Below are 25,362 nucleotides of genomic sequence, written 5' to 3'. Positions count from 1 at the left end.
AGAATGCTTTTCCCTACATGCCAAAAACAATTAAATTAAAAAAAATTAAATAATTAAGTATCACTATGGTTTGTGTCTACTGTTGGTTTACCTGTTTTTCAGTAAGAATTACTCTTCTCAGTAACTGATTCTCGAGTCCTTTCATTGTAACAGTAAAATCAATAATTGATGTTTTTGCATTAATTTCAGGTGTGAAAGCGGGATTAGATAACTTTGTAGTGATGTATAGTCTAAATGAACTCATAATATCTACTTCCTTATCACCAACTTTCACCTGTGGAGTAAGTTAGAATAGTATTAAGCAGAGGAAAATGAGCTTTATTTGATTCAATAATATTGGCCAGAAAAAAAATTTACATTATTTGAAATGCCAAAGAGAGGAAATTTATTTCACAATTCAAATTTGCCATGAAAATAACAAAGGTAGCAGTTAGGGTACATTACAAAGTAGCATTCTCCTCCAGGTAAATATAGGGATTATTTCTGCTGTGGGTTCTAATTAATGGCTCCAGAACCATTTGGTTTAAGTTTTGTGCTTCTAATCACACCTCAAATGAAGATGGTAGAAACTGCTGACCTTTGGAGAAATCATTGTTCCCTTATGTTCAGTGAAAAAAAAATGAAATTATTTGATACAACAATGGAACATAAATTATTGGAAATTAATTCTATATATATTAAGACTAGGTGTACCTTAATTTTTTTTTTTTCTAAAGGAACTATAAATTTATTCAGAGTTTTCGACAGGAGTTTTCACTAAGTTAAGATATTCTAAATCAGCAGTCTAACTTGAAAGCTGCATGTGCACATGGAAATCTGATCACTGTCTATGACCCTCCAAGGCTACTTCAAGTACCTGGCTTAAGAAGGAGTAGGACCAAATCATTCCCTTAACCATATTTTTTGCTCTGACATTTAAAATAAAACTACTCAAAAAAAATAGCAATCATTTCATTTTCATTATCATCAACAATCTGGTCTACCGTCTCTCTCTTATTCTAGCCAGTTAATTAAGATTATTTGAGAAAAATATATATGGAAATATATGTGTGGTCATTTTATTTCAGGGTGTTTGAAGGGAGGTTGTTTTTAGAATTCGGGAGTGATTTCTTTATCTAATGAAGGTCAGAAAGACTCCTGATTTTTCAAGGTTGGTAATATACTTAATAATATTAATAAAACCTCATGCTTTTTGTCTTGTTCCATCAGAAAACAGTTCTATTCCAGATTAAAGATTCTGCAGTTGCTACAATCAGCGTTCCACACTAGGAAGAGTGAGTTCTTACCAATTCTATTAATTCTATTAAAGCGCATAAAATGAAAGTGCTTGAAAATCAATAGAAAGTAATGTAAGCTTTCAATAGCATAAACACAACTGGTTCCAGTTTGGAATCTTCAGTAGTAACTTTAGGAGTTTAACTCAAATTTTAGACTTGTGACCTTACTACTCATCCGAGGCTCTGTCTCCTATATTTTATTAGTTCAGTTTGATTCTTCACACTACCCTACTGAATACAAAGTTTACCCGATTTAGCAGAGGTTTGGAATAAGAAGGTAAAATATCATTCACCATAAAGCTAACTACTTATTCCAGGTCTTTTGTTTGATTACTAACCTTAAAAGAAGTTCCAGATTTCATGAAATTCTTTTCTAATATATTATCAAGGACTGGATCCAACTCTTCACCTATATCTTCAATCATGAGTGATCGTCCCAGTGAAAGACTATCTTCTAAGTGTGTACGAAAATACTTGTCATTCAAGGTTGTTACCTCAAAAAGTAAATTGATATAAGAACAAAAACATTTCTTCAAAGTCTTATATGAAAACCACAGATTTAACTACGAAAATTTTTCACTGATTTTGTTAGTTGCTTTTTAAAGAACTAATGAGCGTTGCCCATGCAGCTATTTATTCAGAAATAATTCCTGTGTATACAATGAAAAATACTATAAAAAGGTGATTTAAAAGATTAGCTATAATGGAATCCACAAAACCTCACTATGAAAGTAATAATGTACCAAGTAAAACTGGTACAGCTTATTGGGATTTAAAGATGTTACATATATTTTTGAAGTCAGAGATACCTAACTTTTAATTTTCTACCCTGTGTCCAAGGACTAGATTTTCTAATTTTAGCTTTGAAGTGTTGAGAAATTCTTTCTGGAAACCTGAATTCGGTCTAACAGGTGAACTACAGTTACAGTATTATGAACTCAGATGTTTGAAATATCACAAAATGATATTCATAATATCTGAGATAATTAAAAAACATGAATAAATAAATAAATAATTAATTATGTATTGCTTCCTAGATTTTGACTTTCAGAAAGTTCTCATTATTTTCAAGATTTTCTCTAAAGGTATGAAATACGCCCATTCTACTGGAAAACAGCTTTGCAGAAAAGGACCTTGGGGTCCTGGTGGACAACAAGTTGAGCATGAGCCAGAAACCTGCCTTTGCAGCAAAGGCCAACAGCGTTCTGGATTGCATTAGAAAAACATTACCAGAAGGTTTAGAAAGGTGATCCTTCCCCTCTGCTTAGTACTGGAGACATATATCTGTAGTCCTCTGTCTAGTTTTGTGCTCCTCAGTATAAGAGAGATGCTGAAGTGAATCCAGCAAAGGACCACTAAGATTATTAGGGGACTGGAGCACTTGACGTATGAAGAAAGCTGATAGTGCTGGAATTATTTAGCCTCAAGAAGGCTCAAAAGGAGATTTACCTACATATATAACTACCTGGTGGGTGAGAATGAAGAACTGGGAGTCTGACTCGTCTTAGTGGCACTCAGTAACAGGACAAGGTGTAATGGGCACAAATTGAAATATAGGTAATTACATTTAAACATAAGAAAAAAGCCCCATTCTATTGTGAGGATGGTTGAACACTAAAACAGGTTGCCCAAAGAGGTGGTGAAGTACTCAAAACCTGACTGGACACAGTCCTGGGCAACCTGCTTTAGTAGATCCTGCTCTGAGCAAGGAGGCTGGACTAGAAGATCTTCAGACATCCCTTTCAATCTCAGCTTTTCCATGGTTCTGACAGTTGCTTTATTAATGATAAAATGATAAGCAAGAACTTCACATTTGCTTTACTCCAAGACTTAAAATCTTCAAAATCTAGAGAACCTAAACCACCCAAAATTTATTGAGACTCAGGAGGACACGTGAGATTTTGCAACATTCAGGTTAAGGATTTTAAAATACACATTCCTTTTCACATGCTACTTCATTTGTGAAAAAATCATTTGTGATGCAAACTACAGGTGAGTAGTTTGTTACAGCTGTAACTTACCCTGCCTTTTTCTGTCACCTTACTAATAGTTGCCCAATTTAGTCTCACTAAATAATTTCGTACTACGCTCTTCTGCTACACTTCTTACCACTTTGCCCTCTGTATAGAGAACGTACTCACCAATTTGAACACAAGGCTACCTCCTTCATACTTCTTGCTAGATTTCATACCGATATTTACTCGCTATATAATCTTTTCCAAGTCCTTGAATGGGATTTACAGCTCTTGTCAAGTTCCCTGCTGATGAATCTACATCATTGTCAGCCTCTATACAAGTTGAAGTTGTCCCAGATATGTGTATGACTTACACTGACTCAAATGCAGACACACCCTAAAGCAATGTTTGAAGAATGTAATATAGCACATTATTCCTTTAAAACACTGCTCACCTGTAATTCATTATCCTCTTCTTTCTTTTTAATCCATGATTTTCCTTGAGTTTGTGGGTCTACCAAAAGGGGGTATCTAGTTGCCTTAGTGACAATGATACCATTCTGAATTGAGAGATCATCACCAGGCAGTCCTTGAAGATTCCACTCACTAATCTGAATAATAAAAAAGTAGGAATTATCCTTCAGCTACAATTGTTCTAAGAAATAATAGGGACATCAAGCAAAAGGGGACGTATATCTGAACCTGCTGAAAAGTGATTAATGCAGATGGAAAATATTTCCAGGATTTTATTTTTATGGATGTTTCTAACTATAGAGGATGACTAAAAAAATATTTTAAAAGTGTAAGGAAGTCAAAAGGCAGCTTGACTGACAGCCATTAAACATTGGAATCAATTAAGAGAAAACCAAGCTAAGAGAGCATTTTGGGCTTAATGTTTACTGAAGGAAATGTGAAGATTCTGGCATTGTCCTGGGTTTGGTTTCTCATACATTCACATTGAATGAAAAGACTTTATGTATTCTTTTTTAAATGTTCTCTTTGATAAAAAAATTATTTTTGAAACCAGACCCAGATAATATTGACAGAACCAAAAGCTAACAATTAAACTCACTGCTTTAGTAGATATGTGATCTATAGCTGTGGTGATGGGTTCTCAAGATACTTGAAAGTGCACTGTCTTACTGACAATTGTGTAATATGTCACTTGTTTATAATATATAACTTGTTTATCTATCTAAACATTGCTCAGTACTCAGATGTTTAGTGGAAATTGCCAAGAACATTTGGAAGCCCCAGAACTACACTGGCACAGCAATATTCTGGATTATAGTTCTGTTCTAAGCAAGCATAATGCTGGCTAACAGTTACAGAATATGTTCATTGAAATTAAAATGAAACCCACCAAGCACCAAGAACTTACTGTTGGCGGATCTACCAACATAGAAATCAGGTTCAAGTTTTCAGAAAAGGGGATTTTATGTGTTCTCATCTCTGCTTCCCATAAATCTTTAAGCAAAAGCTTCCTGAAGGTTTGGTTAAAAGGTCCACAGTATGAAAGAAAACCTGTGCAGAGCAGTACATCTCCCACAAGTCTAGAAAAGGAATACAATCACAATTACAAGGTGATGTACAATTTCAGTTTCTATTGATTTAGACAACATCAATAGATGTTGTCTATTTGAAACATAATAGCTTCAAAACATAAGAAGATGTTTTTGAAACATAAAGAAGAATTTCATGTTCTTTTGTTTCACAAAAAGCTTTTGAAACATAAGATCTGTTCTGAGGACAATTTAAAGAAAGAACTGTTGCTCCTTGAGAACAAGTTTCTTTGTGTTCCTGAAATATTTTTGTGGCAAAACTTAAGAGTAATATCATATGAAAACATTATCTTCAGCCCTAAAAGTAATAAAACCTTGATGACAATTACTCTATCTTTCATAACTGAAGCAAGGAACTAGTTTATTTCTTAAAAATATGTCCACAATACAATATTTACCTAAAGATACAAACTTAATTCTCTTGGAATGAGCAGATCTCACCAGAAATGCAAAATTTCCCCATAGGAAATTTATGTAAACAGAAGCATTCCACAGAAGCTGAGCTTAAACTTTCAGGCTCTTTACCTTTAGCAAGCATTCTCACAGGTTTCATGTTTTCTAGACAGCATACCCCCCTGATGAGCAAGAATGGCAAACTGGTAACAACAGACGGGAGGTGGCTTAGGTTCTCAACAAGTTTTTTGCCTTGGTCTTTGCTGCCAACCTCCCTCCTCACATCTCCCAAGCTGAAAGACTGCAAGACCTGGGGGACAAAGTGCCTCCCACTGTAAGTGAATCACAGAATGATATGGGGTTTGAAGGGACCTCTGGAGTCCCTTGAGTCCTCTGGACCTCATCTAGTCCAACCCCCCTGCCAAAGCAGGTCCATCTAGAGCAGGTTGCAGAGGAACCTGCATGGTAGGTTTAGATTAGACATTAGGAAGAAGTTCTTCACAATAAGGGTGGTGAGATGCTGAAACGGGTTGCTCAAAGAGGTGGCGGAGGACCCATCCCTGGAGACATTCAAGGTCAGACTTGATGAGGCTCTGAGCAATCTGATCTAGTTAAAGATGTCCCTGCTTACTGCAGGAGGGGTGGATTAGATGACCTTTAAAGGTCCCTTCCAACCCAACACATTCTATGATTCTAAAAATTCAAATTTCAGGATACTTCACTTAATTGTGTAACTATATTAACATTTCCGGGAAGAAAATGAAGTACAACTATATAAGCTACTAAATTGCTTACTAACTCTTCAGGTTTTACACTTTTTTTTTTCCTCTGACGAATTTGATACCTGTTAATCCGAGATTTAAATTCTTTACTTTGCTGAGTCCACCTAACTTTCTCTCCACTCAGTCCATCTATTAGTGCAGAGGCTGCTTGCATCTTTCTTCTGCATGTTTCTGCATCATTCAGCAAGTCCTAAAATCGAAAAAATGTTGTACTTAATTTAGTAATAGAATGTAAAACTCTAAAGAGTTATTTTATTTATTTTTTCATCCTCTTACATTTATTATGATCATTTTATTTATTTAAAACTCATTTTTGAGCACTCTAAGTGCACCTATTGTTTAATATGTTCCTATTCACACAAAGAAGGAAATATGTTCCTATTCACACAAAGAAGGAAATATGAGAGAACATAGAGTTAAATCTCTTATTTTTATACCTGAACCTCACCCACGTCATTCACTGCATGTATCAGTTCCTTATTATGTAACAGTATTGTATGTAATCATTTTTCATAATACTAAAATACTCTCACCATTTTCTCCTTCATTGCTGCATCAAACTTTGCCTGAACTTTATCCAGTTCAGCTTGCTTCTCATCTAATGCCTCCTGAGCCTTTGCTAATTCTGCATTAGCTATTTTCAGGTAGCCTTCCTGTTTTGCTAAGTTAGCCTACAAAGAGAATAAAAATTGAAACAATAATGATAGATTGTTATTCAAGATTTGAATATACCGTGATTTTTAGCCTGCTTAGTTTGTATTCCTGAGACAATAATACATCAAAATAACTTTTATTTAATATTTATATAAATATTAAAATATTTAATCTGAAAACTGTCACATGTGTACTGCAGATATGATTTTTTTGTTAAATAACAATGTAGTACTACTCAAGGTTCCTATTATAAACCATCAACTTTTTTTCTTTTAAAAATTTACATTTAAAAAAACTGGTTAAGGAAGTAAGGTTTATGATCTGTACATATTGATTAGCTAAGAGGAACAATCACTCAATCTTCTTGCTTGATTATGTGCTTTATTGTTTCTTTTTTATTTGTACATTCTGTAGCGATCAACAATCACAACAGCAGCAATATGGTCTTTCATCGGCTAATAATATATATTTTATCCATTAGAAAACCATGGTCCTAAAACCTAAACCTAAAAGTGAGTCTTCCCATTGCTCCTAAACTGATATTTATGCTGAACACAGGAAATTCATTAAATTATTTTTTGAATCATCTACATACATTGCTGTTGCTTTTGCAAATAACACCTCTACCACTGACAAAAAATGTGGAAAAGATTTAGAATCATCATTCATGTGTCTTCCCCTTTTAACTTTTGCTTTGTCTTTTTTTTTTCCTTTTTTTTTTTTTGTAAACTGTGCTACATGTAGGGATTAAACCCTTTTTTTTAGAATCCAAAAAGCACAATCACTACATTTGAGTTTCTAGATGGTCTTTATCTCTGATAAAATTTTTCATTCAGATGTTCACAAACATCAAAAAGAACAGCCACATTGAAGTAGAAATTATTCTTAAAAATGTTTTACTCAGTTTGGTTCCCACTACTGCAACATATCTCCTTTATTGATGTGAGCTCTGAATCTCTTCAGAATGGGCAAGGTATCAGTCTTCCACTCCAAGTTGTTGTGTGAAAGCAAAGAAAGTAAAATAGCTGCAAACCAATGTCTGCAGAACTCTTTAAAAAAAGAGAAGGAATGACGATCCTCTCCTGGTACAAATTTTTGAAGCAATTATAAAGTAATTCTAACATAATAAAACCTGAAAATAATAATACTGAAAACGGCTTTTGCTGGACACAGTAAACTAGAGCACAAAAATTTAATCTAGGATAATTTTTTGCTCTGTGGTCTGTCTAGAACCAAGAAGAGGGTTTTTTCTGCTCTTATCATCCTTAGCCAATAAAGTCTACAGGCAATTATGTCAGAACAAAGTTATCTAAATATATTTTTTTAAATACTACTGCTATGAAAGTAAATGAACTTAAATTACATGGAAATCCAACACAAAGCAAGGGATGATGTATTACCTTAAGAGGTAAGACTTCTCTGTTAACACCATAAAATATTGCCATGGCTTGTGTCCAAGAGAGCAGTCCTGCCACATTACCACACACCTTTTTACCATACTCCAGTGTATAGTCTTCCATGTTAAAGTAAGGCTGGAGTAGTTCTACAGTCTCATCATTGATTGTATCCTTAGGAAACTGCTGTAGACTCTGCAAGAATGGGCCACTCATAAGCTGCAAAAAAAACCCACAGGATATTTATAAGCTGTGTACACATTTTACATTCAAAAGCTGTTCATAGGCAAATATGTTAAAAAACGTTCCTAAAATTCTTCTGTAAAAAGAGGTAATTGATATGGTTAATATTATAAGTGTGCTATTCAGTTGTAACTCCTCCCACATGCCTACAATTATTTTAAAGTTTTAAGCAGTTACACTCCAGTAACTAGGCTTGCAAGTTACTGATGTATTTTCCATCTTCCGTATTCCTGTGTTGTGATTTAAAAAGTATTTAAGCAGCAGCACTTAATAAAAAAAAAAAACAAGATAAAGACTCAGAGATACATTTTTAACTTATCTAAGATTGACAAAAAAACCTGTTTATTACACATTTGTGAAATGTGATCTGAATTCTTCTGGAAAGGGAAATCATTGGTTTTAACTTTTTTCTAGCAAATGTTTAAAATGTTAAAGGCAACTCATGGCATAACTGCTTATCCCATTTCACTATGTTGGTGGAAAATAAAAAGTTTTGATGATTACTTAATTTCTGGAAAAGCTTAAATAAAAAGCAAGAGCTCTACTCATAACCAAAATACGTAATCTTTCTTCATTTGCATGACAAAAAAATTTGAGGCAATCATATTGGCAAATTGATACACTAATAGTGGCAGAATAGAATTTAAAGAATGGCAGGAGAAGGCATGGAAATAAAAGAGTATTATGAAAGAAGATCAAAGTCTAGAAGGAAGAGATGGCTGCCTGATCAAGGAATTTGGGCCAGGAATATTGAAATGCAGAATGGGAAAACCCATCTCTTAGGCAGTCAAATAATCCTTCAAACAATCAAGGAGCCTGGGAGGATCAGAAAAGACTTATAAGTGTGAACCTGGAAGTTCCCAAAGAGAAAGAGGAATTTTCCAGAATGCCCTTATCTCATGTACAGTTAAACATGATTGGTATGATTTATTCATTTGCTGTCAGGTCATATGCCAGAAACAGGACAGGGAAAATCTAAAGCTCCTCCCGCAAAAGTTTCAAGCAATTAACCTACTGCTTGCTACCAAATAAACTCTATTTATATACTATGCCTATCTTAAAACCATATGTTTGCTTTTTTACAAAATTCTGTCCTGTTTTGAGTAAACAGCATCATAAATTCTCTGATATGCAAACTGCTATTTCTCACGTTCAAGAAACACTGTTTGAAAACTCTACTTACTTTTAATGATTCTCCCCACGATGGCTTGCAGCAAGGCTTTTCTGGATCCATGGTAACTGGATCTACTTGCTTTTGGAATAGTAGCAGACAACAGTCCATGATCCTCATAATTAGGTGAGGAGGTTTGGCAAGTTTTCTAACAGTAGCGATATCCACTGGTTTGATGGTCTATTTGAAGAAAAATGTAACAATCTGCATCAATACCATTATTCTATTTTCCCATTCAATATCTTGATTTTAATGTTCGTCATAATTTTTGAGGCAATTTTGTACTAAGTACATACAAAAAAAAAAGAGTAACTGGACTTACTTTAATAAATTTCATAGTTTCATGAAACTTTAATAATTTCAATAAATATATACTAGACAAGACTATTTTCCCAGTGCTAAAGACATCACTCAAAAATCAAATTTAAATACATGGAACAGCAGTATTATTTTAACTTGTCATGCTAAGTGACTGAAGAAACGTATAATGTAAAATTGCATAGGACTTAATTAAAAGCAGTTTCATTGGTAAAATAGTATTTTGGCTTTTAAGGATTAAGTGTCATCATTTATTCCAAGATGGATTTGATTATTTTTGATGGTTTTTAAGTTACTATGAGTTATCACTTTTCTACTTCATTTTCTCGTAGCATCACTGACACTTTGCTTAGTTCAATAACTAATACAAAAATAATAAATGATTGCAAACTTCAAAACTAACACATTAATTTGTGTCTACAAAATACATACACGTCACTACCTGTCTAGAAGGAGTAGTTACAGACACATTATAGAAACCACAGGATAATGTATGAGTCTACACATTTTATAAGTTAATTTTGTCATCATTTTTGGAAGCTTAATCTATCTAAATGTCAGTGTAAGAGCAAATAATGTTCCTTTCCAGGCTTTTTCCACTAAATATTTTTCGTCACATAAATTCTGGTAACTGGAACAGAAGGCCTTAAAAATATAATACATAATTGATTTGTGATTCCAGAGTTCTTTACTTTTTAATTGTTCAGAGCAGAATAATGAAATTATTTAGTGCAGCAATGCCTCCAAATTTCTTAACCCTGATTCTGATCACCCTGAATCCCCTTTGTTTCCTCTTTCTCTCCAAAGTAAATGGTTTTTTTTGGTGAAGGAAGAAATAACGTTTCATTCCTCGTGAGTATGAAGAAAAAAACCATTCCTTTAGCATAAAAAGTATTCTCTTGAATTCAGAATAACAGATATTCTAAAGGCATCTATAACTTTTTGAAAGATTTATACCTTCCTAATGATCAAGTATTAGGGTGGAAGCAGAACAAATACTATTTAATAATCTCTAAAGCAAAATGTGAGCTCCATAATTATTCATCAGAGGCATGACCACCAACTCTGAAGAGCTGGTGACAGCAGTCAAAACCAAGTGACAACTGCACGTTGGTGGCTCCAGCCTTTCACAGGTGACTCAAATAGTACTAATCAAAAGATAAGAATTTTACTCACATTCAGTGCAGCTTCTGCTTCTTCTAATGCTGGTTTAGCTGCCTCCAGTTTAGTCTCTGCTTTCACTTTTTCTAAATCAATTTCATCTACAATTTTTTGTGCTTTATCTTTCACACCTTGGACTTCATTTTTTACTTTAGCTGCAGCTTCGGCACTTTCTGTGACTTCTGCTAGTACCTGGAATGGATAATAAACACATAAAATGTATAGATCAAAATGGTGGAACAAGTGATTAATTTATCAGACACAAGAGAAAACAGATATGTAAAGGCTGTTATACAGAAAAATACAAAGCTAACTCTAATGGCATTATATAATTATAGATTAAAAATGAATACAATTTACAGAATCCTCACAAAGAAATATCATATGAGTCTCTCAGCAGGAGCTGGATAGTAAAAAATTAATTCTTTTTATAATGGATAGAACTTTCAGTGGCTTTTGAAGCCAGTTTTTTATCCTGTGATGGATTTTTATCCTATTTGAACCTGCGCTTTCTCAATACAAGAAGTATTTGGGGTTTTTTCCACTATAATTCTGCAGAGAAAAATAAAAGTAGTATAGCTAATACAACTAATGGAAGTTGGCAAACCATCTGCACCAATGGTCAGTTCTCTTTTACTCCTTTAGTCTAAAAGAACTAACTTAATTAGTCCATTTAAAAAACAGCCCCATGTGAATTCACAGAATGAAGTTTTCCATTGTGTCTGGTTCTTAAGCACATGTATTTTTAATTCTCTTCTGCATGAGTGACGTACAGTTGGTGTCAGAATGTTTTTTGACCACTATCAGCTACAGGGTCAAGGCTAGCACCCTATGCATTTACAAGAACATAAATAATGATCTCGAACACCTGTGAGAAAAAAAAAAATTACAGATAAAGTCCCCAAATCCCTCAATATTTTTTTTGTGAAATCTAATTCTGGTTTCTATAGGGCTTAGTACGAAGGGAAATAAATAAATATGTAGAATATGAACAATATTACATGTAGTTTAAATAAAAGTCTTTTATTATTTCTCCATGTCTTCTATTTCTGATGACCCAGAATAGTGCCCCATTGAAAAAGCTGACAACTAAATTGACTATGTGAATGATCGCCAGAGAGCTATTTCAAAACATATATCAAATCTAAATATTAAACAAAGTGAACTCTACCAGCATATCCATCATACTCCTGAAATATGAGGTGTCATTTCATCCCCTTCTGTAATGATTTTCTCTCTTACAAGGTAAAAGGCCTTGAAGAATGCAGACAGTCCCTTAGCCATCAATAGCCAAAAGTTTCCTCTACAGTGCATATTAAATATGCACTACCATAGCATTATGGCATCTTTCAGAAAACAGAATGTCTACATTAATACATTCCCTAACATATATTTCCAGAGATTCATTTTGGAAACTAGATTTCTACCAGACCACCAATTTCATGAACCCATGGACATCTTGTTAATGTAAAAGACAAAATATGAACTGAACTGTGATGAACTTTTTTCTAAGGAATTTTGAAATACTAAAGTCTGGTTAAGTGCACATATAACCCCGAATTTAATAAATGTCAATCAAGCACACAAAAAAACATGAAACAAAAACTGAAACCTGATGCTTTATAGGAGTGGGTAAAAAGTGGGAGGAGAACAAGGAAGGCACTCAACCTCTGTTTCAGTCTTAAAGTGCACTCAGAAGCACTTTCAGAAGCAAATGCTGAATGAACATGCTACAGAGAGAGGACTGAAATCTCATTTTAGACCATGATGCACAGTTTTTGGCTTGTACAAATTAGGAGAAAATTCTGCAATAGCACTTTATGCTGCTATATATCCAGTGCTGTCCATTGCCTTTTGTTATTTAACACTTAAGTACTTACTTTATCTGCCTTGACAGATGCCAAAGCCAGTTCCTTCTCCTTAACAGCCAGCTCCTGAGAGAGTTTAGCAACAGATTCACTGGCCTCCATCAGCTTAGACAGACCTATTAAGTAAAAGATAAAATTCAGAAAAATGGAAACCACTTTTTTCCTAGTTAGATAATACAATCTAGCTCTAGGATCACAAATGCCTTGTACCTCGTGTTCTCATTTGAATTTGTGTAAAGGAGAGAAAGTGACACTAGCAGTCATACTATCATAATTGTGCTTACTATTCACTTTTCATGGATATAAATAATTTCAGGAGGTGCACAATGATTATAAACTAGGTTGATTCTTCAAAAGAGAAATCCATACTTCTTAGCTTTAGTTTGTTATAGCTGTAAACAGGACCTAAAAGTGTATAGCTGGGACATTACCTGAATAAAATATATCCTTATGCTCATTATATAGACAACTTAAAAAAAAAAGAGGGAAAGGAGGGAAAGGAGAGGGGTGCATGAAGGATATGTTGTGTCATAAAGTCACAGGACAATCAAAAATCAGACTGATACTGCATTTGTATCACTGCATCAGGAAATGACATAAATATTATAATAAATAAATAATATAGATAAATAATAACAATGAGGCCTTCTACAGACAACTGAAAGTAGCCTCACGATCACAGGCCCTGGTTCTCACGAGTGACATCAGCCACACTGATATTTGCTGGAAAAGCAACACAGACAGGCACACACAGTCCAGGAGGTTTCTGTGGGGCACTGATGATAAGTTTTTGACACAGGCGGTAGAGGAACCAGCCAAGAGGGGTGTGCTGCTGGACCTTGTGTTGACAAAGAAGGATGAGTTGGGGATGTGAATGTTGGAAGTAGAGTCCGGTTGGAGGCCTGTAACTAGCGGTGTTCCCCAGGGATCACTACTGGGTCTGGTATTCTTCAACATATTGATCAACAACCTGGATGACGGGACAGAGTGTACTCTCAGCAAGTTTGCTGAGGACACAAAACTGGGAGAAGTGGATGACACAACCAGAAAGTTGTGCTGCCATTCTGCAAGACTTAGACAGGCTAGAGAGTTGGGCGAAGAACAACCTAATGAAGTTCAGGGGCAAGAATAGGGTTCTGCACCTAGGGAGGAATAACCCCATGCACCAGTATAGGTTAGGAGTTCACCTGCTGGAAAGCAGCTCTGCAGAGAAGGGACCTGGGAGTCCTGATGGACAACAAGTTGACCATGAGCAGCAATGTGCAACTGGTATTCTGGAGTGCATTAAAAAGAGCATGGCCAGCAGGCAGAGGGAGGTTATCCTCCTCCTCTACTCTGCCCTGGTGAGGCCACATCTGGAGTACTGTGTCCAGTTCTGGGCTCCCCAGTTCAAGAAAGACAAGGAACTACTGGAGAGAGTACAGCTAAAGGCTACAAAGATGATCAAGGGAATGAAGCACCTCTCTTATGAGGAAAGGCTGAGAGACCTGGATCTGTTTATCCTGGAGAAGAGAAGACTGAAGGGGTATCTCATCAATTCTTATAAATATCTAAAGGGCGAGTGGCAAGAGGATGGGGCCGGGCTCTTTTCAGTGGTGCCCAGTGACAGGACAAGGGGCAATGGGCACAAACTGGAACATGGGAAATTCCATCTCAACATGAGGAAAAACTTCTTTACTTCAAGGGTGGCAGAGCACTGGAACAGGCTGCCCAGGGAGGTTTTGGAGTCTCCTTCTCTGGAGATACTCAAAATCCACCTGGATGCGTTCTTGTCCAGCCTTCTCTCGGTGAACCTGCTTTGGCAGGGGGGTTGGACTAAATGATCTCTGAAAGTCCCTTCCAACCCCTACTGTTATGTGACTCTGTGATTAGGATCCATAACTGCCTTCCAATAAGCAGTTCTTTCTAGAAAGAAGTGGGAAGAAGTGGAGTCACGAAAAGTGGACCCAAAGGTTACAGAAAGATTGTGATGTCCAGCGCCTGCATATTGAGTTTACCGTCTCTTGTCCCTGGTGACAGAGTACAGAAAAGCACATAAAAGCATCTGCACCCAACTGCGCCCCATATTCTGAAGTAACCATCCACAGAGGTCGTTCAGCATTACACTAACAGTTGCCCAGAAAGAGATGAGTATTCCCCCTCTATAACTATTATATCTTCTGTCTTTCTTGCATGCCAAAAGACAAGTTATTTTGCCACTCTCAACAATAAAGTTCAAAGGTATATTCCCTGAAAAACACTGACTGGGAGATAAGAGAGATATTTTAGAAAGTTTTCTTTTCCCAGACATATGCCACTTCCTAAAATACTCTGAGGGACAGATGTACATACACGCTAACATTCTACTCCCATCTCCCACTCCCCTGACAGCAATTTCCAGAATGATTGATACTTCACTTCACTGTAAAGAAAAGTTCTGAAAGAGAAGCTATGAAAGGGAAAATGATACGCTTTGTTGCATTAGCTTTCCCTGCTACAATCCTACAATGAGAATAAAGAATGGGAGAAAAATGAAAAAGGTATTCTGAACCCATTAAGTACTAATCTAATGACAAAAATTAGATTATTTCAAACAGATACCCAAAATTAGAAGAACATTTCAATCATACTTTTCTGTATTTCAGATGCCTAGTTATAAAATGACCACAAGTAACAGCTACTTATTCTACAGCAGAAATCTGAAATAAATCAACTGTGAAGTGCTCATATTGTACAGTGAGAATTTCAACAGACAAGTCCAGAAGCAAATTAATAACTGTGTTTATAGTTACCTCTCTCTACACTAGCATCTGATGCTCTCTCTGGCCATTTTCAGGTTCTACTTTCCATTACAAATGTTAAATTGGAAAATTTAATATAATACTGAAATGAATGATTAAGCTGGAAGCATCTTTGAGGCATTTTTGTAAAAGAATCATTGTGAACTGGTCATAGCTGGAGTGCTTAGAAATGGTCCTCATATGCCACCAGTTTGAACTGTAATCCAGCAGAACTGATTTTAACTGCTCATTAAATCAGTAGTCAAATATTAAAAACAGATCATTTGAGACCATACGTGGAAACACGTTTATCCCTATTTTGCTTACCAATTTGCATACGTTCAGCTTGTTCATTAATAATTCCTAACTGTTCAGCATAAACTTCTTTGTAGCCATTGATGAAAGAGAGATAGGATTTAGGTGTTACAAAAGTTCTTCTTCGATACCTAAAACATAGTATATTGGCAACATCAACTTAGTACATATTTTTGATATGTACTACATTTGATTACTTCCAATGAAACAGAAGATTATATAAATCAAGTCTTTAATTCGGTCAAAATCAAAATTAAATTTCTTCATAATGCAAACACTTATTTCCAATTAGATTGTTTTTAATCCACATAAACAATGTTAAAGATTGTTGAATAGTGGGAGTGAAGAAAATGAATTTGCAATGTAACAGTAATCACTTTTCATGGGCTTTGCATATATTGATGTAGGAGAGTTATTTTTGTATTAGCCTTAAGAGACACTCATTGATTCATAGAACACAATGAGTTCAAAACCCACTATCAGTAGCAACACTTCTGGGATTAATTATTTCATTTGTATAAAATATTACCTTTGGAAATAATTCTCACAGCTTTCTGAAATGATATCATGAAAGAGACCCATGGTTTCCACCACTTGTGTTTTAACTGATGCAGAGCAGACCATATTAAATTCTGAAAGAAAATGACTGGCTACAGCTACAAGAGCCTCCTTGGGCCATCGACTGAACCAATCCATGGTGCACCCAGATATCAGACCAGGAAATTTCAAAGAACGTGCACGGAACTTCTCCCCAACCTAAAGAAAGTAACACTGTTAATTTATGATATGATACTTATTGGGTGGATCAAAATGTTTAATTCATATAAACAACTAAATAGTCTATTTTTTCTTGCCAATTTTCTACTTAGAACACCTTGCACAGTTTTTTCTTGCTGAATTTCCAACATTCAATATCTTGTGAAATTTGAAGGAAGAAGTTTGTGAAAAATACAAATGTTTTAATATTTTAAAACTTCAATTAACTTATTTTAATTTCCATTCAATTATTGGTTTAAAGTAATAAGGAAGAATTTCACAAAGATACATCCATTGATTTGTATTGGGAAAGAATATTCCAGGAGGAAAAAAACAATTCTACTTTAACATGTAAGGAATTATTTCATTTTTAGGTACTTTGGTTTTAAGTTTTGACATCTGTACTTTTATTATCTCTGCAATTCTAACCAGATTCCACTAATCTTTTTATATGTCTTCAGATCTCCTTAAAAACATAAAGCTTGAATAATTCTGTCACACCTTATAGGATAGTTTGCTAATGGAAGTAAGGAAGACAGATATGAAGAAAAAACTTACTGGAGAAAAGCAGAGGACAACATGCAAGTTCTTCTTTGCCCGAGTTAAAAAATATTCATAAAGATTATCAAAGGTAGGAGGACACCGAGGCATCTCTTTTTTCATGACAGGTACCAATCCTTGGGTGATTTCATCCAATTCATCCCGAGCAAATAAATTAGAAATCTTTTTACAAAATTAAAATTGATAAGAAAATAAATCACATGGATGTAATTATTATAGAGTTTACAAATATTAATCTGTTTACATCTTTATCTCTCTCTCTCTGCATATATGCAGTTTATACAGAATAAAAACCCAATTTTTTCCCTTATATAGACTTCATGTAACTCCATTAAAAACTAGGAAGTCTAACTCGGGAAGAGTACAGATCTTGACTGGCCAGTGAATACTCATTTAATAAAGGGTACTGAAATACCCACTGTAGCTCCTTATCTTTTCCTACCTTACACTGAAATAAAGGTAGTCCATACTAAGAACACTCCTTATTTTAAAAGTTGAGATATTCTAGAGTTAATCATTATTGATTCTACAATTTATTGCCAAAATAAATAAACTAGTGGGAACTGATTCTGCAGTTTCCCGCTTCTAAAGTACATTGCCTGTCATGTTGAGACTCTTACCTCACCTGAAGACAGCAGATTATTAACATATTCCAAAAATGACTCCTCTTTTATTTCGTTATCAGTGAAAATAAAAGTGATGCCTTTTCCTTCTAGTCCAGCTGTTCTATACAATGCTTTTAAATCATCTGAAAGATTGCTTACATTATAGGATCTAGGAGGAATAAGAAACTTTACCTGTTAATTCAAAGCAACTCAGAATACTGCTATTTTCAGATTATAGTGTTTTATAAATGACAGTGCAAACATCCTTTGTAAACACATATATTTTGATTCAGGAATAATTAACATATAGTCCAGTTTTTTCAGCTCAAACTTAATCCACTGTTGTATACAAACCAGATAATTTATTGTTTTCCACATTTTTAAATGGTGGCAAAATGAAGAAAAAAATAAATGCTGTTAAGAACATAAGGTTATGACTGTGTAAAGTTAGCAGCATAAATTGGATTTAAATATTTCTGGCATTTCTTACCTGGTTAAAGTGATCTGAAATATTTTATAGCCAGCAATAAAGGAGGCCAACCTTGAAAGACTTTGTTTTCCAGAGCCACCAACTCCAACAAGTAAAGCATTTCCATATGCTGTCCGAATTATGCGAGAAATCTATGTAGGAAGAAATGGAAGAAAGCCCATTAATAAATTTAAATTAAAATGTTAATTAGCAAAATTAAAAATCTGTTATAGTCTACACTTGTTTTATCAGAGCACAATGTAAAGATTATTAAAAGGATTCTTGCAGAAAATTTTTCCTCTCAAAAGAACACTCATAGGTTCTTTAGGAATGTTGTGTAGTTAATGAAAAAGCTGCACATAAGAATATAGGATGGTTATAATTAGTTACATGTAGGATTTAAAAACAGAGAGATTTTGAATTCAATTTTATGTTGAAGGTATTGTCCTGAATGTGTTTAAAAATATCAATAAAAAAACTTTAGTTATAAGAATAAACATACTACGAGCCTGAAAAATTTAGACACATTTAAACTATCACTTAGTGTTATATTCTATTTTATCTACCTTCAAAGTTTCCTTCGAAGTAGTTTTCTTAACAAGTCTCCAAGATACAGAAGCTGGATTACAAATTTCCTATGTTGCTTTTTTACACATCTCCAGTATATACATCACACCTTCCTTGGATTTATTATATGTTAGTGCACTATTACTTTTAAGATGCTACAGTTTGTTCCTCATATAAATTATCTATGAAATGCAAAACATTGGCGTCTACATCAAGCCTTTGAATTCTGTTCTTTTTTTCCTTCAAAGAAATTTTGGGTTTATGTGCAGTTCCCTCTGAGCCTATCCAGATAATTATATTAAAAGTCTAAATGTGAAATGATGAGGGTGACTAATTTATTGTCACCATAGTGACAGCAGGGATCCTTTCTACTACCTAACTGCATATCCCAGATATGCTGCTTAAAACTTGCCAACGGAAATGGAGTTATCAGAGACTTTCAAGGTCTGAAATTCAACTAGCATCACATAAACTGTATTTAAAAATAAAATCATTTTCTTCTGTTTAAATGCAAAGCAAACAAAATCATTTACTTCACTTGAGGTCAGCTACAGGAGAACCAAATATCTCCTCCTGTTCTGGTTTTACTGTGGCTTCTATATGTCTTTGAGTAACCAGATCATCAAGTTAAAGTAATTCCTGAAATAACTAACACAACTTCTTAAGCCCAAGGCACAGTGCTTCAAACAAATCTCACGCTTAGCTATTTTTTCCCCATCATGAACTGGATTCTGACTTTGGATGAATTCTTTCCTTACATCTTCCTTTCTGAATAGGGGTTCAACTCATTGTAAACTGAAACTTTCCTCTACCCTACACACTGATTCTACTGCAGGCCAGATTTATAATTTTCATGTCTGGCATCCAATCAGGTTCTGCTTCATGTTGTTTTGGTCACTTGTGAGATAAAGATACCTCTGAAGTCTTCTCTGAATTATTAATGACTAAAAATCATTCTATATACAAAATATAAATATGCCTCTTCATGACTTCAACTTTCCTATCGAGGAAAATATTCATACCTCTGAATACACAGAAGCTTAAATGTATAAAATAAGGTATTTATTACAAAACATGCAAACAGGTAAAATAACTGTGGCTCTTTCCTACTTCTTGAAAAAGACTAGGCAAAAATGGCAGTCAAGTTTGGGGATAAGAGAATCTTTTCAGAACATGCCCTCTTCGCATGGCTTGCCCAAATCATGAACTCTGTTGCAACAGTTAAAATAAAAAAAAAAGTAACAAACCCCAAACCTTAATAAGATGTGTCATTGCATCCTTAAAAAACACCAAATCAAGAAATGATCCTCTAATATATTCATTGTATTGTCTCTGATACATTTGCAATTTTTCACAAAGAAATTCAAAGCTTGGAATCTGGAAAAAAAAAAAATACAAATCAGTAACAACTAGTGTGGTCCTTCAGAATTTAAAACAGCACCTTTTTTTTTTGCACTTCAACATTTTTACATGAACTTGAATACATGTAATGTCCACACTTAAAGAGATTATCCAGTCAATTCACTGTAGTGATTGCAGTTGTGGTTAAGCAGAAATTTTCTGCTAATGGTGGGTAAAAAAGGAGTAAGGAGAATAGAAATGAATAAGATACATTTACATGGCATTAACAACTCTAACATAACTAAAATAATTTATTGCATAATAACCATAAAAATCTAGATATATTTTCACAAAAAAAACATAGTAGGTACTCAACAAAAGTTTCTGTTTGATATGACTTCAGCAATGTAACATACTTAAAAATGAAAGGAAAACTTCAGTGCCTGGTATTATAGGTGTAAAGTGAAATACCTCCTCATAAATTTTTGGTGCTTCAAACACAAAATCTTCTGGTTCATCACCAGTTGGTTCAGGCATCTCCCGTAAAAAATCTACAAAATATGGTTCAGCTTGGAGAACTTCTGTTAAGTCCTTATCCACATGCTCCTCAATTGCTTTAGTAAGAGTTTTATCAAACCAGGCTGTATCTTCAGGAGTAATAAATCTAAAAATCATAGATTAGTACAACTTCTAGTTATATAGGAAGAAAACCAGATTATTAAATACTTTAAAAACTTGTAACATTTCAAATAAAAGTACATATTAGGCAATACATATTAGACAGCAGTCACAGAACTGGATTAGTAATATTCACAGAAATGAAATGCTCCCATACTCTAGAGTATAATAGTCAATCACATAAAACACAGAAACAACTTGACTTCCCAACTTTCATCTAGAACTAGGCAATAACAGATCATTTAATTTCTCAGATGAAAAAGGCTGAATGATTTCCCAAATAACCATGGCTAACTGACCCTTATCTTTCAACCTGCAGCAGAACAGCAGAATTTATGTTATTATAGCACTGCCTATGAAACTGCAATGAGATAAGGAATAGTGCAAAGAAGATAATGTGCGTCTCTACAATCTGACTTGATTCTCAATTCCTCTTACACCACAGTCCATAACAAACAGAGGGGGATATACGCTAGCCGGGCAGGGAACGGGGAGGAAGAGTAATGCAGATTGAAATAAAACAGCCTGCAAACATAAATACTAGTGACTACATTTCATTGTTGAAACAACTGTATCTGCTTCCATTGATAGGTTCAAGATGGTTTTAATACAGATCAAGATCTTTGACCACTGTGATTATCTGAGAAGCAATCAAGAATGACTCTCAGCAGTAACTGGTAAACGTAAAAAGTAAGAACCACCTCAACCCCAGAAAAAGGGAATGACAACTGTGAATGCCAAACTACAGGAAAAAAAAAGTAAAATTCATCTTTACTTCTTTTCCTTTTCAGTGATACAACTGAGAGAAAAATAGGACAAACATGAAAAAGCTGTACACAATACTCTGAGTTTTCAAATAAGACAAAGAATAGTAAAAAATTGTGGTAAAAGACTGCCTAGATATACATTATATACTTCATTATTATAAGTTCTTACTGATGACATTATAATACCAACCACTATGGAATCTAAAGCAGCATGGAAGAGACTGCAGGACTACACTTGCTCACTCCTTCTATCTAATACACAAGATATCTGTACAAATACATATCTTCTATGTATTTTTAAATTTCCCAAAACAATTAATAAAAAAAAAAGAACATTTCAGTAAATGTCAGTGATATTGCTCCTAACTTTAAAGCAGAAAATAATACACTCAACACTATATGACACTTTTGCAACATGGGTATGATCCTAATTTCAAATTCAAATTAATCATTTTCCCCCTTTTTATATCATCAGCATTCTATTCCACATATAAATACATATATATCAGTTTTAGGAAATTTGTATATTTATATAATATATGGTAGTTCAGGCATTTAGAAATATCAGCAACATTAGACTTCGTAGTGGGTTTACATTGAGTAGGTTCACATTGAGTAGGTTCTTATCTTTTGAAAATAGAGATGGAAATCCTTATAGTTCTTTTATACCTTTGCTCTCTACTTTATTTTGACAAGTTACTAAAATAACAGCGATTAAGCCTGACTGTGCTTGAATACCATGCAATCATTATGTATACATCTTGCCTGGTACCATGCCAAATCACCTGCACCAGACTGCATATATGCAGTCAGCATCTTAAAGTAGGTAAATTCCACTTTAGACTTCTGCAACTATGTTGAATACTGAAAAACTTCCGGTCATGGCAGCCAACTCCTAAGCACTTGCCAATTCAAGACCTTTAGGTCTAACTAAAAGCAAATGCAATATAGTAAGCCCACTTGTGTCCATGGCAAAACATTTTGCATTCATTTCACTTTGTGATAGCATTATAAAGTAAACGCAGTGTCACAAAATGCACATACGTATTTTTAAGAGTCAACATTTAAACTTCAATGCTTTAATTATAAAGCATTAATTTTATAAAAATTATGAAGGCCCTTCCTCAGGACATCAGAATAACAGATAATTATACTCATGAAAATTCACAGTAGGGGTGGGTACCTGTCAAGTTTTTACTGGCAGCTAAGTACTCCACCTATCATTTCAGAAGAAACTGAAATAATGTAAACACAAAAGTACTACTGTATCTTTAACAGATACAGCTCATAATTGTATCTGTTTTATGAATATTTTAAAGGAGATTTAGAGGAGATGGGCCATTTTTTAATCATAGGCATGCGATGATTTTTTCTGTGAGCAATTTAAAAAGCAATTTTAAATTATTGTCCGTGTATAACTTTAGGACACCATAGGATCCTCTTTTTTACAGAGGAACTGGCTAAGTGTAGCCAAAGATAAGTGGAAAAAAAAGTAGGTCACGACATAGAATATGTGTATATTTCTGAGTTCTCCACCAAATTACTGGCCTAACCTATCAGTACATAGCATGACATTGTTGGGATAATACCCTAATGCAGACTGCATGTAAAATAAGACAAAATTTTTCATATTGGCATAACAAGTTTTATCATATTAAGAAGTTTTACAGGTGTATGAGCATAAATGAAGTAAATGGCTAAACCTACTAAATATAAAATGCTACAGCTATTATACCTGTCAGCAATTACTCTGGTACATTCATGCTTAAAAAGTGTTAGAAGGACAGTGCTGTTGTTGCATTCTTCTGCCTTTATAGTTAACATTCCTTGCCAAATTCTGGAAAGGTCTCGAAGGTTGAAAATGTAGTGGAATTTAGATGGTGTAGGCAGCATCTTCGTCTAAAGAAAAGTTTTTTTTGTTAATATTCAAAGCCAGTAACATTTAGAAGGAATCAATAATAATATAAATTATAAATGTATAATTGATAACACATATGAAATATAAAAATAACAAAACTACTAATTTTCACACGTAATACCGTAGGAAAATTCTTTCTAAGAAGTTACAAAAAAGATCTCATTTGTTTGGAAGCAGGATCTAGCACTAAAAGTGAAACCCCAACTCTTACAACATGGAATTATTTCAGATGTTACTCTGGGCTTTAAAAATTAAAAACTATAATTTATAAAGAATTTCACTCCCTGTTCCTTAGCTACAGTGATTAAAGCTTCCGGTGACATGAATAAAACTATAGGAATGAATGGACTGATATTTCCATTCACCTATCTTGCATACTGAAATCTGACATTTTCCAGATTGTATCTCCAAAACTTTTTTAGCCCATCTTTCTCCTGCTTTTTCTTGTTATAGACATGTTCTTAAGGAATGTGTGTCTAAATTACACTAATAGGTACTCTGTTCAGACTGATTGTGATAAAACTTTCCCTGTAATTTATACCTTTGTCCACTGCCACAATATTCTGCCTGTTGGGACCAATTTTTTCACCATATCACATACTTCAGGACTGAATTTTCTACATGAATGAAAGTATCCACAGCCAATAATACCTGAAAAGATAAAATGCAATATACAATTAATCTCAAGCTGTAGGATATAATAAAGTTGGTTGTGAGAAAGATATATAACCACTTATTTAAAACACTAATTAGCTTTTAAATTGCAATGAAATAATTTTGTCTCTCTTGTCCATGGCTCTTCTGAACCAGAGTAGAAAAAACTGGCAGGAACTGCTGGCTTTTAATAATATATTGCATTCACAAAGTTAATTGACAAAGAGAATTGAGAACCTCAGCAACAGAGGGTATTTCAGACAGTGCAGAGGTGGAACGGTAACCTACATAGTAATAGGAGTGCTCACACTCTTCCAGTAAATCTCATTACTTTCTTATTATTTTGTATGTCCAAAATTAGAAAGACAAGAATTTTAAAGGGGTTAATTTCTCTTTCGTGGCGCTATTTTTCCTGTAATACAGCTTCAGTTGTTTCACTGAAAGTACTCTAATTTGCATGATGAAAGTGAGAAAGAGAATACATTTTTATACATTTTTTCAATTATCAAATTATCAAAAAAAAATATACTAAAACAAGAGAAAGAAGTACCAAAAATTTTGTCTATGGATGCATTGGATGGCAATGTACAATTAAATACGCAAAACTGTCTTTTTAAACGCTGGGGAATATCATTACGGCCTCCTCCAGGATGTATCATTGCTGCTATTAATTGTACATCTACAATCGTAGTGAAGTCTCCAGGTTTATCCAAGCTGTACATTCCTTTCATTTCCATCATCTGACGAACGATTTCATTTGTTACCTGTAAGTTTATGTAACTTGTACAAATTAGAAATCCAAACAAGAAAAAAAAGAAAATATACCCTAATAATTTTATTTCTTGTAATTCTACCACTAACCCCTAGAAAGAGGTTTTCACTTGAATCTAAACTCAGATTAAACTATCTTCTTTAGTCACATGGGAGATCTTGGTTTACATGATTTTAAATAGCAGGAAAACTCTTTCAGAATTGTACTACCATATAATATCAACCAAATGTGTTTGTATTCCTTTTGACTAAATAAAGTTAAGGCAATGAAGTGGAAGTAAAATTGTTTTTTTCTCCATTTTGCTGCTTGATATTCAGCTCCAGGTGTTCAAACTATGCTTTACTGTTCTCCCTTTGGCCTCCTTTGAAGCAAAACAACTAATTATTTTTTGAAAGAGGAAGCTGTTTATTCTGAAGACATTA

General features: G+C 34.2%; 1 protein-coding gene across 1 annotated transcript in view; it reads right to left on the bottom strand.

Annotated features, from left to right (window-relative positions):
* DNAH8 (dynein axonemal heavy chain 8) overlaps positions 1 to 25,362 on the bottom strand; it is a 140,974-nt gene that overhangs the window by 26,596 nt on the left and 89,016 nt on the right. Inside the window, exons 56-75 of the mRNA XM_074168783.1 lie at positions 24,719 to 24,932; positions 24,056 to 24,165; positions 23,332 to 23,495; positions 20,623 to 20,815; positions 20,065 to 20,187; positions 18,265 to 18,395; positions 17,790 to 17,943; positions 17,167 to 17,331; positions 16,382 to 16,608; positions 15,865 to 15,983; positions 12,791 to 12,894; positions 10,926 to 11,102; positions 9,444 to 9,611; positions 8,024 to 8,236; positions 6,503 to 6,640; positions 6,032 to 6,159; positions 4,614 to 4,785; positions 3,688 to 3,843; positions 1,616 to 1,771; positions 92 to 274 (exon numbers count right to left, since the gene is read on the bottom strand). Of these exons, the coding sequence (XP_074024884.1) occupies positions 92 to 274; positions 1,616 to 1,771; positions 3,688 to 3,843; positions 4,614 to 4,785; positions 6,032 to 6,159; positions 6,503 to 6,640; positions 8,024 to 8,236; positions 9,444 to 9,611; positions 10,926 to 11,102; positions 12,791 to 12,894; positions 15,865 to 15,983; positions 16,382 to 16,608; positions 17,167 to 17,331; positions 17,790 to 17,943; positions 18,265 to 18,395; positions 20,065 to 20,187; positions 20,623 to 20,815; positions 23,332 to 23,495; positions 24,056 to 24,165; positions 24,719 to 24,932 (3,195 nt within the window). The remainder of the gene's footprint in view (positions 1 to 91; positions 275 to 1,615; positions 1,772 to 3,687; positions 3,844 to 4,613; positions 4,786 to 6,031; positions 6,160 to 6,502; positions 6,641 to 8,023; positions 8,237 to 9,443; positions 9,612 to 10,925; positions 11,103 to 12,790; positions 12,895 to 15,864; positions 15,984 to 16,381; positions 16,609 to 17,166; positions 17,332 to 17,789; positions 17,944 to 18,264; positions 18,396 to 20,064; positions 20,188 to 20,622; positions 20,816 to 23,331; positions 23,496 to 24,055; positions 24,166 to 24,718; positions 24,933 to 25,362) is intronic.

Source organism: Numenius arquata, chromosome 2 (genome assembly GCF_964106895.1).
Source record: "Numenius arquata chromosome 2, bNumArq3.hap1.1, whole genome shotgun sequence".
Lineage (NCBI taxonomy): Eukaryota > Metazoa > Chordata > Aves > Charadriiformes > Scolopacidae > Numenius > Numenius arquata.
The sequence above is the reverse complement of the archived record's forward strand: the minus strand, read 5'-3'. Positions and strand labels throughout refer to the sequence as shown.